The sequence below is a fragment of the Schistocerca gregaria genome, chromosome 9 (genome assembly GCF_023897955.1).
Source record: "Schistocerca gregaria isolate iqSchGreg1 chromosome 9, iqSchGreg1.2, whole genome shotgun sequence".
Classification (NCBI taxonomy): domain Eukaryota; kingdom Metazoa; phylum Arthropoda; class Insecta; order Orthoptera; family Acrididae; genus Schistocerca; species Schistocerca gregaria.
In genome coordinates this window covers 218,181,522-218,198,631 of record NC_064928.1, presented here as the reverse complement: position 1 = coordinate 218,198,631, position 17,110 = coordinate 218,181,522, and the positions used below count along the sequence as shown (strand labels likewise).

Sequence of the window (17,110 nt, the reverse complement as noted above, 5' to 3'; positions counted from 1 at the left end):
CTCTCTCTCTCTCTCTCTCTCTCTCTCTCTCTGTCTGTCTGTCTGTCTGTCTGTCTGTCTGTCTGTGTGTGTGTCTCAAGAAAAACTATAGCAATATAATTAAAATTTCCATTTGACATACTGTTGCATTGTGCAAGCTTTATATTTCAGTCCCCTTGCATATTTCCACCAGTTACTCACAGAGACAGGCCTTTTATAAAGAATATGGAGAATATTTCACAGTGAAAAAGAATGCAGAGATCACAATTCCATATCTTTATTAGTATGTACAAAGTATACTATCTTGATACCAGTGACACAACCAGACTCATTTACTCCACTGTATTCCAGTGTTAATACAGTGAATGCAATGCCACTGTCACGCAGTCCCAAGACGAATGGAAAGCTGCTGCTGGCTGGCTTGCTTGAGCACATTCGAATTATTGTTCAGTATAGCACAGTGAAGTGAGAGATCTCAGGAAAGCTCACTGTTGCTCTGATTGGCCACGCAGTTGTGCCATCTCCGATTCGATGCTTTCCAACTTCACCTCCAGAGTTGACACCAAATCCTTCAGTTCCTCTGGCAGGGTGCCTGATGCCAGATCAGTATGTTCTTGCTACATGGAAAACAACAAATCAGTGAAGTAAAAAGCAAAAACGCACAAAAAAAAACAGTACATGGATTATTACTACTACTAAATAATTGGATCTCCAGGTTGGAACATTAACCACATACGGAAAATGCTACATAGAGTGCTGCTTACTGTGAAGATGACACGTTAAGTTGCAGACAGTCACATCCGAAAGACACTAAAACATTAGCTTTCGGCCACAGCCTTCATCAGAAAAGGAAACACACACACATACGCGCGCGCGCACCTCAGGCATACGACCGCCTTCTCTGGGAGTGCAGGTTGTGAATGAATGAATATGTGAAAGTTTCTTTTTCTGACAAGGCCGGGCACCAAAATCTAATGGGTAGGTGTCTTTTTGTTGTTCCTGCCTGCAACTTAATGTGTTGTTATTTAAATCTTTTTTCATATAAAAGGAATCTGCATTTGGGCATTAACATGTACTGTACATTTATTTCACTGATAGCAATGCAGGCCAGAAAACAAGTTGCACTATATTGCAAAAAGTCTCTGAACACCATCTTTGCAATGTTGAGCTACCTATAGACAGCAACAGGTTTGAGTGCTTAGATTTCCGAATACCTAGTTACTCTAGAGGTGTCTCTTCACTAAAAAAATAACTTCTGCAAGTACTTGCTTGGGTGTTTCCACTTGTGTCCCCTTTTTGAGTCACATACAGAAGTTTAATAGTAACATTGCGTCAACCATCTCATGTCATGATAAAGACAATTGTGATGTAAAACAAAAGAAGAAATGTTTGGGTAAAGACATATATACAGAGGGTGTATTTATTTTACGTTTTTGTGGAATTGGAGGACTCCAATCTGATTTCCTTGCACACAAGATTGAGAAAGTTTTTATACATCACTTGCCTACTGTACAATCGAGTATTTGAAAACAGGACACAAAAATGCAACAAGCCAACTAACCACCTATTAGTTACTCTTCAATTTCCACAAACAGTATTTATTTCAAATGTGTGTTCATGTTTATATTAACACGAGATTAAATTTAAAGAAATCTGTTTTATCTTTTACTTCTCCTATTGGTGAAACAATGTGATCCGCAAATTCATTTCACACGTCCAGACTGTGGCCAGTTACTGTGCAAAAATGCAGCTCTCTCTCTCCCTAAACAGGAATATTATTATGTGACAAATGTTTGGAAATACTCAAATTTAAAAAAGAATGACTAATAGCTCGAACAAAATAATTGTTTTGATCTTTTTGATAAGCAACTTAGGTTAAATAATCCTATGACGCAGTACACATATACAGGTAAGTGACAAAATTACCATCAATCTGCTTCCAGTGACTAATTTCAAAAGTGTAAGACAATGACTGAGAAAGAAATGAGTATAAAGGTAATATCACAAATTGCTACATAAATACAGAGTGTATAAAAAAAAAACAATCATCCAATTTAAAAGAAAATCTTAACTATTATATTACTTGAGATATGTGCGTGAACAATTTACTGTTGGAAAAAAGCAAACACTCGAGTTTATAAATGGTTCCCACTAGGTAGCAGCAGTGTGCTCCCACTTCTAGTAAAAATTGTGACAGAATAACAGAAAGCATTTTGTGTTCTACGTTTTGCGCAGTGTGGATCAGTAATAACTGTTCAGTGTGACTTTCGTACTGGGTATGGTGTGGATCCTGGCATGAACAATTCTGAGAAACACGTTGTTTGTGTAAAGACAAAGTGCCAGGTCGTCCCCAAGTATCTGACACATATCGAATGCATCCAACGTAGTTTCATGAGTAGTCCGCAGAAATTTGCTTGCCGTGCAGCTCAACATGCCCTGACATCCACCTGGCATGTATTGCATCTATGTTTACACGCGAAACCATACAAAATTCAGCTATTGCAAGCTCTTCATGAAGGTGACAGACAACATGTGAAGTTCTGTAATTTCATTCTTGGCAAGATGTAGGATGACAGTTTTCTGCCACACTTAGTGTTTAGTGACGAGGCAACATTCCATTTAAATGGAAAGGTGAACCATCATAATGTGAGAATATGGGGTACAGAACAACCACAAAAAAAGATTTAATGTGTGTTGCGCAGTTTCACAGGAACAGGTATACGGTCCATTTTTCTTTGCCGAGAACACCGTCACAGGAAACATGTATCTCGACATGCTTGAGAATTTTCTTTTCCTACAGTTGGAGACTTATTCGAATGACTTCATTCACCAACAGGATGGGGTACCACCACACCGGCATCTGGATGTGTGGGAAATTTAAATCAAACGACGGATTGGTCACACTGGACCAAATGATTCAGCCTTACATTACTGGCCTTCAAGGTCACTGGATCTGAGTGTATGCGAGTATTTCGTATGTGTGTGTGTGTGTGTGTGTGTGTGTGTGTGTGTGTGTGGGGGGGGGGCGGCGAGTACCAACAACGAATGAACTGAGACATCGCATAACAGCAGGTGTGGAAGCTGTAACTCAAGACATGCTGCAGTGTGGGAACAATTAGAATACCACATTGTCATATGCCAGGCATCTCAAGGGGGTCATAATGAACACCTACGGGGGGGGGGGGGGGGGGGGGGGGGGATAATAATTTTGAATTCCCTGACCATCAAGAAACAAAATTTATTGTATATGTGTATTAGTTTCAGAAATATAGACATGCCCAATCAGATGATTCTTTTTGATATACCCTGTATACTGATTACACTCTCTTAACAATGAAAACGTGCAAATTCTTGCTGCTCATTGTAACTGGTCTACAGTATTACCATTTGAATAATTTTCCATGGGTGTTCTATACATGTATACATAATAGTATTCAGTCACTTACAAAGATGGACGGTTTGAGAATGGATGCATGTCCAAAAGTAGTCACCATCAATAAAGAAAACTTCCTAATGCAATTTATAAAGATATTCCAGTACTTCTTTCACAAATAATTAGGTTGTTCACTGACTACCTTATCAAAAGTGCTATATTTTTTTCAAAATGTTAATTAAAATTTTGATTACCTCTTGATCCTGTATGCTAGTGCTGTCTGAAAGACACAGTACCTACACACACACACACACACACACACACACACACTGAGGACCATCTATAGGGTGTTTCAAAAATGACCGGTATATTTGAAACGAAAAATAAAAACTAAACGAGCAGCGATAGAAATACACCGTTTGTTGCAATATGCTTGGGACAACAGTACATTTTCAGGCGGACAAACTTTCGAAATTACAGTAGTTAGAATTTTCAACAACAGATGACGCTGCAAGTGATGTGAAAGATATAGAAGACAACGCAGTCTGTGGGTGCGCCATTCTGTACGTCGTCTTTCTGCTGTAAGTGTGTGCTGTTCACAATGTGCAAGTGTGCTGTGGACAACATGGTTTATTCCTTAGAACAGAGGATTTTTCTGGTTTGGAATTCCACCGCCTAGAACACAGTGTTGTTGCAACAAAACGAAGTTTTCAACGGAGGTTTAATGTAACCAAAGGACCGAAAAGCGATACAATAAAGGATCTGTTTGAAAAATTTCAACGGACTGGGAAGTGACAGATGAACGTGCTGGAAAGGTAGGGCGATCACGTACGGCAATCACAGAGGGCAACGCGCAGCTAGTGCAACAGGTGATCCAACAGTGGCCTCGGGTTTCCGTTCGCCGTGTTGCAGCTGCGGTCCAAATGACGCCAACGTCCACGTATCGTCTCATGCGCCAGAGTTTACACCTCTATCCATATAAAATTCAAACGCGGCAACCCCTCAGCGCCGCTACCATTGCTCCACGAGAGACATTCGCTAACGATATAGTGCACAGGATTGATGACAGCGATATGCATGTGGGCAGCATTTGGTTTATTGACGAAGCGTATTTTTACCTGGACGGCTTCGTCAATAAACAGAACTGTCCCATCATCCCTGCATCCTCAAAAAGTACTGGCCTGGGCCGCCATTTCTTCCAAAGGAATCGTTGGCCCATTTTTCAGATCCGAAACGATTACTGCATCACGCTATCTGGACATTCTTCGTGAATTTGTGGCGGTACAAACTGCCTTAGACAACACTGCGAACACCTCGTGGTTTATGCAAGATGGTGCCCGGCCACATCGCACGGCCGACGTCTTTAATTTCCTGAATGAATATTTTGATGATCGTGTGATTGCTTTGGGCTATCCGAAACATACAGGAGGCGGCGTGGATTGCCCTCCCTATTCGCCAGACATGTACCCCTGTGACTTCTTTCTGTGGGGACACTTGAAAGACCAAGTGTACCGCCAGAATCCAGAAACAATTGAACAGCTGAAGCAGTACATCTCGTCTGCATGTGAAGCCATTTCGCCAGACACGTTGTCAAAAGTTTCGGGTAATTTCATTCAGAGACTATGCCATATTATTGCTACGCATGGTGGTTATGTGGAAAATATCGTACTATAGAGTTTCCCAGACCCCAGCGCCATCTGTTGTTGAAAATTGTAACTACTGTAATTTTGAAAGTTTGTCTGCCTGAAAATGTACTGTTGTCCCAAGCATATTGCAACAAACGGTGTATTTCTATCGCTGCTCGTTTAGTTTGTATTGCCGTTTCAAATATACCGGTCATTTTTGAAACACCCTTTATTTTCTGTTCCTTCACACCTCTGTTTCTCTCTTTTTCTGTTATATGCATTTTTTACATGCATACTACTTTGACAGTACTGCACATAAACAATGGAGAAAACAGTCACATCTTACCTTAACCTTTGCGAGGACACTTTTAAGAGATAGTCTTCCTGAGGACAACATCTGGAGGCCCTGGTTTGTCGGAAACTTCTGGAAGCACTGGAGGTAGGCTGAACAGGAAACAGTAACAGAAAGTGAGAGGATGCGGAAATACAAAGAAAACTTTTACACAAAACACTAACAAGGGTAACTTACAGACTGCCCTGCCATCTTTCAGTGAAGACATTCAAAGAGGTCAGGTCAGACAGGGACAAGGCAGCAGTCCGAGCAAGGCAGCTTCCCTAACTGGTAGCACAGCTGAGCTGATCCGGCAGCACCAGCAGTCCCTTCCTCTCCCACTCCCTCTCTCAAGTACGCCCCCCACACACAAAAAAAATACCTTTGATTCCTCATCTCTTGTAAGTACAAAATATATGTAATATTTTAAAAAATTCACAGATTGCTGAGTGTGCAGTGTAATAGGATGGAGTCGAATTTTTGGGTTCAAACCTTGCTAGTAGTATACATTTACTTTAAATGAAAATTGTTAATTATCAAATACTAAATAACATTTTTTTATTTTTAATTACCAGTTGTGTGAAGATAAATTAAAATTTGTTTCATAAATGGTGAAATGTCCTCCTGCTATATGAAAAATACCTTAGTAATTAAATATTTACATATCTAAATAAATATCTACATAAAAGACATTTGATTTTTTGTTTGATGTTCCACATTTGTACGTTAAATGTAAATTTATTACGCTTGCGTTTCCATGCAAACGGTAACTAACTCTCGAGTGGGTGCACTTATGTATAAATGCACCAACCACAAATAACAACGTGTTGTACCATTCCATTATTGTTTTACAATTGTGTGTCTGGTTCTATTCCTTCAACTAACATGGTGATAGGCCGCTTTTGTTATATGTCCAAGTGAGCAGCAGTAATATAAAACAAACAGCGAGCCAGGTGATTAAAAAAATTCACTATCTGGTCACGAAAAATGACAGACTGCCAGCTAGCAGCACATACTCCTAATGAGGTAGTTGCCTACAAGATGTTTAGCAATGGTGTGTGCGTGTTAAGCATAGATCCGAGGTGCTTTTTAATACCCTGACTGGGTCATTACTATATGGTAACACTTGTACACACCAATGGAATGATACAATGGAAGTTTATTTTTGTTGTTGTTGTTTAATTAAACTAAGATTAAACTGTGAATTTGCTTGTACATGTTAACATAAAGGCAGCTACCCTTTACATGTGTATAAATTACATTGCATCCCCACTCATGTTATGAAAATTGGGTTAAAAAAGACGTTATTTTTATTAAATTCTGTTTAAATATTTGTTTGTTAGTATTTCCATTTCTTCTTATGAAGAAGAAGAAGAAGATAAAGAAAGAATGCTACAAGTGAGACTGGAACCAGATACTTTAAGATCACAATCTTATTATGCTAAATACTCAGCTATTGACAAATCTGTTAATGAAACAATAAATGTTTCGTGGTTACAAAGTTCAGAGGTGTGTTGTGCTGCTTCAGTAAACTGCTGTCTGGGTACTGAGCTTCATATAGTATAAGTATGAAGAAAATCGGAGGAGAGAGCACTGTGTAAAGCTTCCTTGTATGCCACACATAATAAACAGAACGATAGGTTACTGAATAGAAACTAGTTGAGCATGTGCATGACACTTGCCTCACTCTCAGGTATATGAGCTGCTTCTGAGAATCAGCAGAGCCAGCATGTGGCACACCCACAGAGCCACACTGAGAGACCACGTCAACAATAATCAGGCATTTTTCGCTGGCGGGGGGGGGGGGGGGGGGGGGGGGGGCAGACTAAAAATTTCTGCTGCAGAACTGAGCTCTCAGTTCATCATATATACGATTTTCCTTCTCTGCACACACACACACACACACACACACACACACACACACACACACACACAGAGTCCAGGCACGTAAGTTCATTTGAGCAATGGTCCAAACCTTTTATCCCATATATATGTTCAAAAACGGCCATTTGGCAATTTCTTCAAAATGCTATTAACTGCAAAGGGCTCAGAATTTGATGACAAAGATATTCAAGAAACTTTTTAACCACTACGTATGAGGACAATGTTAAAATATATTTGACTGGCAATGAAACAGTGTTTTACATAAAAAAGAACATATTTTTCAATCTAGTCTGCTGTTATGGCATTGAACTTGGTCCAATATCTTTTCCCCCCATAACATGACGTGTATAATTCTGTAAGGTCTGCCTAACTCTCTCTCTCTCTCTCTCTCTCTCTCTCTTTTGAAACAGATGGGGGTGCCTAGCTACATAAATGTGGTGGATGTTTTTACACTGCCAGAGAATATTTGTATGTTCACACATCTCCTGAGAGAAGGGAGAAGCCCCCCCCCCCCCCCCCCCCCCACACACACACACCACCTGAGTGATTTTATTGATCATTTTAAATCCGATGAACAGATTATCTTCACATGTAGTGGTTGAATATTAGTTTGTCTAAAAGGGTGTGCATTTTACAGCACTAGACCTAATGACCAACACACCATCAGCTTCAAAACTGTCACTACAATATATATAGTGATACAAAAGACTTATTTTAATTGTCTCAGCAGTGGTCACAGGTCTACTGAGGGATGTTTCCTCCTGCTCCTCTTCTGGTCAAGCCTCATTTAATATGAAACTTCCTGGCAGATTAAAACTGTGTGCCAGACTGAGACTCGAACTCGGGACCTTTGCCTTTCACGGGCAAGTGCTGTACCAACTGAGCTGCCCAAGCACGAGTCACGCCTCGTCCTCACAGCTTTACTTCCAGCAGTACCTCATCTCCTACCTTCCAAACTTGACAGAAGCTCTCCTGTGAACCTTGCAGAACTAGCACTCCTGAAAGAAAGGATATTGCAGAGACATGGCTTAGCCACAGCCTAGGGGATGTTTCCAGAATGAGATTTTCACTCTGCAGCAGAGTGTGCGCTGATATGCTGAAGTAGTAGAGCACTTGCCCGCGAAAGGTAAAGGTCCCGAGTTCGAGTCTGCCAGGAAGTTTCATATCAGCACACACACTGTTGCAGAGTGAAAATCTCATTCTCATTTAATATATTTTTCCACCCAGTTGGCACATCTAAGACTTGCATATTAACCAATAAAAACAACACTGTTTACATCACAAGAAACACAAGAAACATTGGCCATAGTATTTCCAGCAAATGAAGTGGGACTTTGCCTATTTTTGTGCAGTGTCACAGGCGTTTTCATTTACGGAATGTTGTGGTAAATTCACATTTCATCCACAGCAACAATCATAGTATGAAATCAGTTGGATTATTCTGAAAATGGTCCTAATGATTATTTTGGGAACTGCTTTCAATCAGAATTCAGTAACGTTGCACCCATTTTAAAGAAATCCATCTAACAGTTAAAATTTTTTTTTTTACACTGTTGTTCTGGCATAACTGTGGTGTCAGTTATTTAACATACCTTTGATAGCTGATTATCTAACTGTGTTGTTATGCAGCTTAATATATTACACCAGCTGAGTAACCGGCATTGCCTGGATATGTATTTATTTAAATTCCAGTAGTCCATCTCCTCTTCTGCCCCCCCCCCTTCCCTCCCCCTTTTCCCGTCCTCTGTGTCATACAATGATACAAATATGTCTGTGTGCAAGACAGAGAAATTTTACCACTCCCCCCTCCATGTTAGAAGTGAAATTATCTGAAAGACCCAAATTCTCCTCCAATACACATGACATTTTCTGATTCTAATAACTCAATAGCTCACTTCCTGTACAGCTTAATACATCCCCCCACCCCAAACCCCCAACAGCACGAATGTTCTTTATTTATTCATTTTGATCGGCTGTTGTACACTTCATTTAACCCCTGTACAGTGTTTGACAAATGATAAACTACAACACTGTTTATAATTTTTCTTTCGTATACCCATAGAGTAAATAATCAAGAACATAAAAAACGTCAACAAAGATACATACAAAGAAAATGAGGGATGCCAATATTCTTTAAACAAATTCAAAGTGAAATGGTCCTTATGGATGTGGCATAAGTCAAAACATCTTAAACATATTTTCATTTAATAAGTAATAACAACCTTTCAAAAAATACATTAATGTACAATGTACGAAGCTACATATATTTCTTAGGCTATTGTAGCTATGCATCATCACAGAAAATCAGTTTACAATGCTTATTTACACTGGTCACATTACTGCACTGTAATTTGCAGGTCAGATTTTATGTAACTCATGTTACTTGATATCATTCGATTTTATGTAACTCATGTTATTTAAAATCATTCATAACATAAGTACCCACGAGTCAGTTCTACTATGAAATTCATCAATAGAGGAAGAGTTGGCCACGAACAATATACATTACGCTACTCTTAAACTGAACTTTATTACTAGTTAAACTTTTAAGGCTGCTGTCACATTACTGAAAATGTGTGTTCCTCAAGAATGGACACCTTTCTGGACCAAAGTAATTTAAACCTTTGTGAAGATTATTTCTAGTACTGATTCCATGAACTAAGCTATTGGTTTGAAAAAGAGAGACATTATTTATGACAAATTTAAGTAATTGGTTAGTATCCCCAGTTCGTGAATTCACTCCACAAATAGTTCATGTTGTAAGTAGAACTATGTGAAGTTAGCATATGGACTTTGAAAACTTAGCATTTTGAAATTCAAATTTAGCCTTTATAGGTTGGTTGGTTGTTTGAGGAAGGAGACCAGACAGCGTGGTCATCGGTCTCATCGGTGTACGGAAGGATGGGGAAGGAAGTCGGCCGTGCCCTTTCAGAGGAACCATCCCGGCATTTGCCTGCAGTGATTAAGGGAAATCACGGAAAACCTAAATCAGGATGGCCGGATGCGGGATTGAACCGTCGTCCTCCCGAATGCGAGTCCAGTGCCTTACCACTGCGCCACCTCGCTCGGTAGCCTTTATATTTTTCAGTGTGGACTTAAGGACAAGTCAATGGAACCCCATGCAGAAATATTGAGCCATGCTGCCTCTATAGCCGTCCATAATTGCAAAAGTGTAGCCACTGCAGGATTTTGTGCCTCAACTGACCTCTTCATTATGTCGTATAAACGTGCAATGGGGTTGACGAGGGGCGATCTGGGTAGCCGAACATTCCCTAAAATTGTCCAGAATGTTCTTTAAACCCGTTGGCCAATGACATGGCACACTGTTGTTTGGAAACATGAAGCCCACGAACGGCTACAAATGGTCTCCGAGTAGCTGAATGTAACCATTCCCAGTCAGTGATCGGTTCAGCCTATTCCGTGTAAACACAGCCCACACCATTACTGAGTCGCCACCAGCCGGCACAGGGTCTCGTTGACAACTCGGGCCCACGGCTCGGAGGGGTCTGTGCCTCAGTCAGCTCTTACCGATTGAAATTGGGACTCATCTGACCGGGCAATTGTCTTCAGTTCATCTAGGGTCCGATCTGTACAGTCATCGGCCCGAGAGAGGCACTGCAGGTGACGGTCTGCTGTTAGGAAAGGCACTTGCATCACTTATCTGCTGCCACAGCCCATCAACACCAAATTTCGCTGCACTGTCTCGATACAATTGTTCGTCGTACCTCCCACATAGATTTTTCTGGTTATTTCACACAGTGCTCCTTGTCTGTCAGCACTGGCAATTCTACACTAACGCTCCACTGCCGCCGCTCTCGGTCGTTACGAGAATGCCTGCAGCCACTGTGTTGTCCGAGGTGAGAGGTAATGCCTGAAATTTGGTATCTCAGCACACTATTGATACTGTGGATCTCGGATATGAATTCCTTTACAGTTTTTGAAATGGAATGTTCCACGTGCCTAGCTCAAATTGCCATTCCACATTAGTAGTCTGTTAGCTCCTGTCGTGCAGCCATAATCAAATTGCTAACCTTTTTACATGAGTCACCTGAGTACAAATGACAACTTTGCCAATGCACTGCCCTTTATACCTTGTGTATAGGATACCACTGTCACCTGTACATGTGCATATCAATATCCCACGACTCGTCACCTCAGCGTATTACCCACATAGTGTCGGAGTAACCAACTTTTACACTTTCAAAAGATTTCACATTTATAACATATGCAAATTTCATGTAGCTATAGTTATGTTTTTTGACTTGCAAACAAACTTAGCTCAACGATTTAGCCGACAAATGATCTCGTACGACATTTTGAAATCAAAGTATGCTAGCTTTTTTATGTGCATGTCACCTCTGTCTGACAACATCTGCCCTGCATTTTAACTTGGCTCAATCAGTTAGCCAAAAAATGATCTCTTATAACATTATGAAATAAAAGTATGCTAGCTTTTTTGTGTCCACATCACCTCTGCCTGACAACATCCCCCCTGCAAATAAAGATTTCTTTAGGTGCTTTAGCAGTTCTGTTGTATGCTCCTTCCAGTTGAACTTGTCCAATTGTAATTGCAAGACTTTAATACTGCCCATCACTTCTATCCACTTATCATATTTTAGGAGTATACTGGAGGGAAAACTCTCATGGGTTCTGAACTGAATATAGTGTGTTTTTCCAAAGTTTAAGACTAGATATGCAGTACCTCAACAGTTTTTTCGTCATCACTACACTCAACAGGTTTAGTTTCCCAACAAGTATTTGTACACACTCGTGCAGTTCGTGTGTGTAAAATTTTATTGGACACACACACCACCTAGTATTAAGGTGTCTTTGGTCCACCGTGTGGTTACAAGAGAAAGGACACATTCCAGGCTCTGAGAAAAAAATGCAGGTTCTGAACAAAGGAAATCATTTGTTGCTATAATTAACCATAAATAAGACAGTAAATACTTTTGACGAAAAAATTTAGCTTTCATTTGGTAAGTTTATTCTTGTGTCATTGGCAACAGCAGGTCAACTTCCTGCAACAGAAGGCCAACTCAGTCATCCAGTGAGCAGGAAGTCTACACATATCGACCGGTACTTACACACCGATAGCTTTCACCGCCCTGTATACCAAAAAAGCGTTCTGAATACGTCAGTACGCAGGACAAAGATTATATCTGACGATGACCATATAGTGTCTTGAATTTCAGCATTTGAAGGGCACTTTCTGAGAAAATTGTTACAACAATGGAGAAACTGAAGGTTTCAAGTGCCACTGATGAAAGACGCAGATGAAGCCGAGCCAGCTACATTCCTTTCATACTGTGGAGCAATTACTAGCATGATAGGGCACATGTCGAGCAGACACAGAGTGCGACCACTGTTCCAGTCCGTCTCCTAGATAAGAGATATGTAACGCCCTCTCAAAGACAATATAGGTCTTCGAGATCCTGGCACGTGTGAATGTGGTAGTATTTACACAGGTCAAACCATTCACAATGTCACAGAGTGTAGTGCAGAGCATTCAGACATACCAAAACAGAGAGAACTCGAGAAGTCAGCCGCAGCCAAACAGTGCCTAGAAAATGGGCAATAAATACAATTTGAAAAAACAAGAGTTTTGGCTCAAATAACATCGTACTGGGATTCTATTATCAAAGAAGCAGCCGAAACTGGAATAAACCGCAACAATTTTAACAGAGACCAGGGGTACACACTCAGTAGGGCACGGGAGCGGGCTCTGGACTTAAGCAAAAGCAAAGACGTAAGCTCGACGCTCGGGAGGGACGCAGGAGCACCAGTTTCAAATGGGGCTGGCAGCAAGCACCAAGTAACGTCACTCAGTCCTGCAACAGCACGGAGCTGCTAGGAACTGCCCGACTCACCTTTCGTGCTTGCTCCACTCCGGCCCTCTCTAGAAGGTTCCAGACACTGTCATTACATATATATAAGCAGAACACTGTGCCAGCCATGGCAGTCAGTGATTTCAACTCCAGATGACGACGGCAAAGACAGCTTTCGAAAGCTCCAGTATTGAATCAAAGTGATGCAGCTCGTAAATTGAGAAGCTTTTACTGAAGCACGCCACCATGATAAACACTGAGGACAGATGTGAACTTTGTTGTTAATATATTTCCTTTACAATCTCCATTTGGCACAAGTGTCAACGAACTTTGGCAAGTGACTGTCTCGAGTTGTCAGACTATTTTGTTTATAAGTAGATGAGATAAGATTATAGACATATATTTTTTTCACCATTGATTCACAGTCAGGAGATACTTGAGGATGCAGAACACGTCATTAAACGAGAATATGTAATGCAAGTAAAAAAAAAAAATTAAAAAAAAATAAAAAATAAAAATAAAATTAGTCTGATGCCCTTCCACAGATCCTAAGTCAAATGGTCCTCACAAGTATCGAAGAACTCATTTAACAGGCAATAACAAACTTGTACAAAACATGAAAATAATAATATGCTGAGGTGCATACAACAACTTTTAGGCTACTGTAGCCACACATTATCAAACAGAAAATTAAGTACGGAACATTCATTTACGCTGAACGGACAATGCAGAAGTTGGAACATGGTTCTTAATAGTGCGAGAGATCACAACGTGTTTCCACCTATTGCCATATGAGGGTATGTAATGCGTGCAGGAACATTGTCGAATATGATTGTTTTGGTGGACTAGATGTTCTGGTGTAGGGAGGCATAAAGTTGCATACGCACACTGACTTCCAAATCTCTAAACCCAGTACATTCACCAATCAACATTACTGACACTGTACTACTTCCATGTGTATCTTCACAGACACTTTTGGCACTGACTTCATTTCTACGGATGAAATTGCGTGATTGTACTGATCTGTGCAGATGGAGTATTTCTCAGAATGGAAAAGTATTTGTCAATGTAACTAAATTTTTTATGTTTGCTGGCAAATTATTGAAGATGAGTGTTCTTGAGTAGTGGACCCCTTTTTGAGCTAAAGTAAGTGCTTTTAAGTCTTTGTGCAGATCATTTTTTTCCTGGTATTGTATGTATGAACTGAGCTGTTTGTTGGACAAATTTCATTAAGGAAAAAATATACTGAGAGGCAGTGGTTAGTATACTCAGTTCTTTGAAGAGGTTTCTACATGACGTCCGTGAATTTACTCCACAAATAATAGATATTACACGCTTTTGGACTCTGAAAACTTTTGTTTGACTTGAAGAGTTACCCCAAAATATTATACCATATGACATTATGGAATGAAAGTACGCAAAGCATGCAAGCTTCTTCATTTTTATGTTGCCTATGTCTGCTAACACTCGAATTGCAAATACAGATTTCTTAAGGCGTTTCTGCAGTTCTGTGGTGTGCTCCTCCCAACTGAATTTATTATCAAGTTGTAATCCCAGGAATTTAAGACTGTTAACCTCTTCTATCTGCTCTTCTTTATACTTTATGTATATGCTGGGTGGAAACCTCTTACAGGTTCTGAATTGCATGTAGTGAGTCTTTTCAAAGCTTAATGTCAATGAGTTGGCTTTTAACCATTTATTAATATCCATGAAAATATTAGCAGATCTTACTAGAACTACACTCGACATACTATTTATTGCAATACTTGTGTCATCTGCAAACATAAGGAACTCTGCTTCTGGCAGTGTAACTGATGAGAGATCATGAATGTACACACGAAAAAGCAATGGCCCTAAGATGGGTCCTTGTGGGACACCACATGTAATTTCTTCCCATTCTGATGATGACTGATGACTTAATTCACTAGTCCCTTGTACTGACACCCTTTGTTTCCTGTTATCTAGGTATGACTTGAACCATTTTGCAGCACTGCCCATGACACCATAGAATTCTAATTTATTTAAAAGGATGTTGTGGTTCACTCAATCAAATGCCTTTGACAAATCACAGAAAATACCTGCTGCTTGTTACTTGTTATTTAATGAAGTAAGTACATTTTCACTGTAGGTGTAAATAGCCTTCTCGATATCAGATCCCTCCAGAAATCCAAACTGTGTTCTTGATAATATGTTATTTGTGGTCAGATGGTTGAGAAGCTGCCTGTACATTACTTTTTCTAAAATTGTTGGGAATGCTGGCAAAACTGAAATTGGTGTGTAGTTTGATAGTATCTCTTTATCCCCTTTCTTGAACACATGCTTAACATCTGCATATTTTACCCAGTCAGGAAAAGTCCCAATTATAATTGACTGGTTACACAAGTAACTTAGAATTGTACTAAACTCACAAGAATATGCCTTAATTAATATGTACATCTGTGTGTGTGTGTCTTCACCAAACATTTATTTTTTACTTTTTTGTTAATAAAGGTAACAATAGAGCAACAGCAGTTGCAGCAGCTCTGGTTTTGAAGCACGGTGCTGTAAACCTGACTCTAGTGGAAGCACTTGCAGCATTGTTCTGAAATCAACTTGCCAGAGCAGTCTGTACAAGTAGGCTCGAACATGTTTTTGCTCTAATGTTAACACTCCAATAATAAGTAAAGGCAGAAGTTGCTCACTAGTGGAAACAGGTCTCGAGGAAAATAAAATGAAACGAAATGACTATCGTCAACAAATACCAAACAGAAGACTGTCACTGACCTCTAAAAAGACGCTTCCACACTGCACTACAATCAAATGCCTTACCGTCAACCAACTCGATACAGAGGCCGAGCACGTCGGCAGCGGTCTGCCGGTCGGAAGCCCACCGGAAGTCCTGCACGGCAGAGCGGTGTGCCCTCTGCAGGTACTGCGCTGTACGCTGCAGTGTCTCCGGGGTCTGCGCCTCCTGGCTCGACGTCAGCTGTGCGTAAAGCCGCCACAGTGTCGGGTTGTTCGTCACCTGTACGCAAGCGGACATACATGTAGTCGACTCACGATACTGTGGCATCGGCTACTTAATAGAGCACGGAAAATGTTATCGCATTACAGCTCGAAAGAGCCGAGTGCCTGCTACACTACACGGACCGTTGTGACCCTCTCACTCCGCACTAGTTTTCCTGAAGTCCTTAAGAAATGTAGTACACCCACAAAGAAGGTAGCTTACTAAACCCTCATTTGACCAATACTTAAATACTGCTAGTCAATTTGGCATCTGTACCACAGAGGATTAATAGAGAAAATAGTGCTCCAACAAAGAGCAGTATGTACGTTACAGGTTCATTTAGTAACCGCAGAAGTATCTCAGAGGTGCTCAGCTGCCTCCAATGGCAGACACTACGAGACAGGCCCCCTGAATCACGATACGGTTTACTACTAAAGTTCCGAGAGTGCACATTCCAAAAGAGTCAACCATCGTATTGCTTCTTTCTATGTATATCTCACAAAAAGGCCGAGAAGGTAAACCTAGCGAGATACGAATTCTCACACACAGACTCCTTGGCAAACATTATTCCTGCGGACCATTCGTACAATCGGGGAAGCGACAGAGGTACACAAAGTACTCTCCACCGCAGACTGTAAGGTGGCTCGCAGAGCATAAATGTAGATGCAGAAATCCAGTGATGGAAGCTTGTCCTGGAATATATCCTCCCATTCCACCACCCTCCTAGACTTCAACTCCATTAACGACACCCTCTCTCTCTACTTTTTTCCTCTCACCATTGGTGGTTCGTACCTAAAAAAAGAGCAGAAAGTTAGATGTACACTCTCAGAAGGTCAGTCTGGATTCTGGAATAACCAGGGTACCAGAGAAGCAATACTAGCTCTATTATTAGCTGTATAGAAACAACTGGGATATAAGTACATGCTTAGCTTTCACAGACACAGGAAAAGTCTTAGATAATATGAAGCGTGACTGAAGCAGCCATCCGCCGCACGTGTCTAAGCAGTTCCGTATGCCCTTCGCTCCTAACACCCACCTGCTAACACAGGAAGTTTCTTGCTTTGTGTGTTACTACTGTCCAAAGTTGTCGATCTCGCTGCAGAA

The 17,110-nt window shown here is 40.6% G+C and overlaps 1 protein-coding gene across 1 annotated transcript in view; it reads right to left on the bottom strand.

Annotated features, from left to right (window-relative positions):
* Window positions 1-240: 240 nt before the first annotated feature.
* The window catches only part of LOC126292002 (tetratricopeptide repeat protein 27-like), a 132,700-nt gene continuing 115,830 nt past the window's right edge, over window positions 241-17,110 (bottom strand). The window contains exons 14-16 of the mRNA XM_049985786.1: window positions 15,829-16,024; window positions 5,324-5,421; window positions 241-596 (exon numbers count right to left, since the gene is read on the bottom strand). Coding sequence (XP_049841743.1) covers window positions 465-596; window positions 5,324-5,421; window positions 15,829-16,024 — 426 coding nt within the window. The 3' untranslated portion in view covers window positions 241-464. The remainder of the gene's footprint in view (window positions 597-5,323; window positions 5,422-15,828; window positions 16,025-17,110) is intronic.